The sequence below is a fragment of the Gavialis gangeticus genome, unplaced genomic scaffold (assembly GCF_001723915.1).
Source record: "Gavialis gangeticus isolate Ggan-Ray unplaced genomic scaffold, GavGan_comp1, whole genome shotgun sequence".
NCBI lineage: Eukaryota > Metazoa > Chordata > Crocodylia > Gavialidae > Gavialis > Gavialis gangeticus.
The window spans coordinates 45980690-45982505 of NW_017728993.1; the positions used below are offsets into that span (position 1 = coordinate 45980690).

Consider the following 1816-nt stretch of genomic DNA (forward strand, 5'->3'; position numbering starts at 1 on the left):
TACAAACTAGTCAGAGGGGACCAGCAGGCATTGGGGAAGTCCCTGTTCCCCCGAGCACTACCAGGAGTGACCAGGAATAACAGTCACAAGCTGGCAGAGGGTAGATTTAGGCTAACTATCAGGAGGTGCTACTTCACGGTCAGGGCGGCTAGGACCTGGAACCAACTTCCAAGAGAAGTGGTGCTGGCTCCTACCCTGGGGGTCTTTAAGAGGAGGCTAGATGTACACCTTGCTGGGGTCGTTTGACCCCAGTACTCTTTCCTGCCTAGATGATCTACTCAGGTCCCTTCCAACCCTAGAAACTATGAAACTATGAAACAAGCCCCCATGAAGACAACATAAGTAATCTTGTTTCAGGTTCTTCTATGGGTAGAGGTTTGCAAGGACTGGGCCCTTAATGAAAATACCCAGAAATGTAATTATACATTATATGTTTCTCCCTTTTAAAATTATCTAGTGTTCACTGCACTAATTCATTTGTAATATTAAGTGAGAACAGACGTTGAATATTTAACCCAAAATGTGATTATTTTATTAACTTGTCCTTTCTCCAGAATACAGAAAGGGAATTTAAGAGTAAAAAATATGTTAATAATTAGGCATTTGCTTGTGGCTTGTAAGATAAAAATGCTTGTACCACCTGGTGTTTTTTTAAATGAACATTATCAAAATGTATTTCAACTGAGAAGCATAATTTGGGTGTCCTTTCTTGGCAGAAAATCATTCCCTTCTCAACATGCCACCCTGGCAGCCTTCGCAGCTGTGTACGTTTCAGTAAGTAACCAACATTGTTCATTTTATTTTGTAAGAGAGAAAAATCAGAACGTCATTTGCTGCCCATCATAAAGTGACTAGGTTTAAATTGTTGCTTAATGTAGTAGTGATATAAATGCACCTGACAGCAAGAGGAAATTACAAAGAATTAAAATAAACTTGGTACTATCAAGGAAGAGCTAAAGTTGTTCCATCCATTCTGTTCTCTAATAACATTTCCTTTGTAGTGAAGTGTAGTGTTAAAGCTTATTTAGTGTTGCATATTATGTACACATAAGGTATGATGCTTGCTTGCCTTACACATAGATTTTTAAGTTTACTATTAAAATAAATCTTAACATGTTCACCCTATTCCCCTCCTCCTGTTTTTCCTCAACACATAGCACCCAAACTCCAGACATTAAAGGACAAGTCCACCCGTGGTGCAGCTTCATTGCCTCAGCAGAATTACCCTAGGGGTAAATTTGGTCAGTGTGAATAGCTCTACTTGTAAACAGCAGCTGGATTGTACTACGTATAGTAAACTGCACTGAATTGTAATTTTTCCAATCTAGGATTTTTCCAATCTAGGCCAAGAATTGGTAATCTCCAAAGGAGATCAGACTGTTTATGTGAATAACAGGAATATCTGGAGTTACAATAGTTAATGCAAACACAGTAAGAGAAGGAAGATTAAACACCAAATTTCAGGGCTTAAACCAGTTTCTATAGGATCTGGCATGTTGTTGTGTGTTTGTACAGGGTTTTTGACAACGGGCCCCTCATCTGTGACTGGGATGCCACCAAAATGCAGTACAAATGAATAACAAATAACAGCAACAACTATTATATATATGTAACTATTATATATATATATATATATATATATATATGATTTTGAGGGCATCTGCTTTTATAACAGAAGGACCATTATCATGAGTAGACTATGAAAATCACACCACATATTGAAATTAGTTGGACTCTAGGTGCTGCAGCCTGTATGTATGTATGCATACACACATACACCCCCCCACCCCCCCCAAGAAACACTAGTAATGACGAG

At 38.5% G+C, this 1816-nt stretch overlaps 1 protein-coding gene across 1 annotated transcript in view; it reads left to right on the forward strand.

Annotated features, from left to right (window-relative positions):
* Nucleotides 1-1816, forward strand: part of PLPPR4 (phospholipid phosphatase related 4) — a 101497-nt gene that overhangs the window by 90920 nt on the left and 8761 nt on the right. Inside the window, exon 5 of the mRNA XM_019501667.1 lies at nt 717-774. Within this exon, the coding sequence (XP_019357212.1) occupies nt 717-774 (58 nt within the window). The remainder of the gene's footprint in view (nt 1-716; nt 775-1816) is intronic.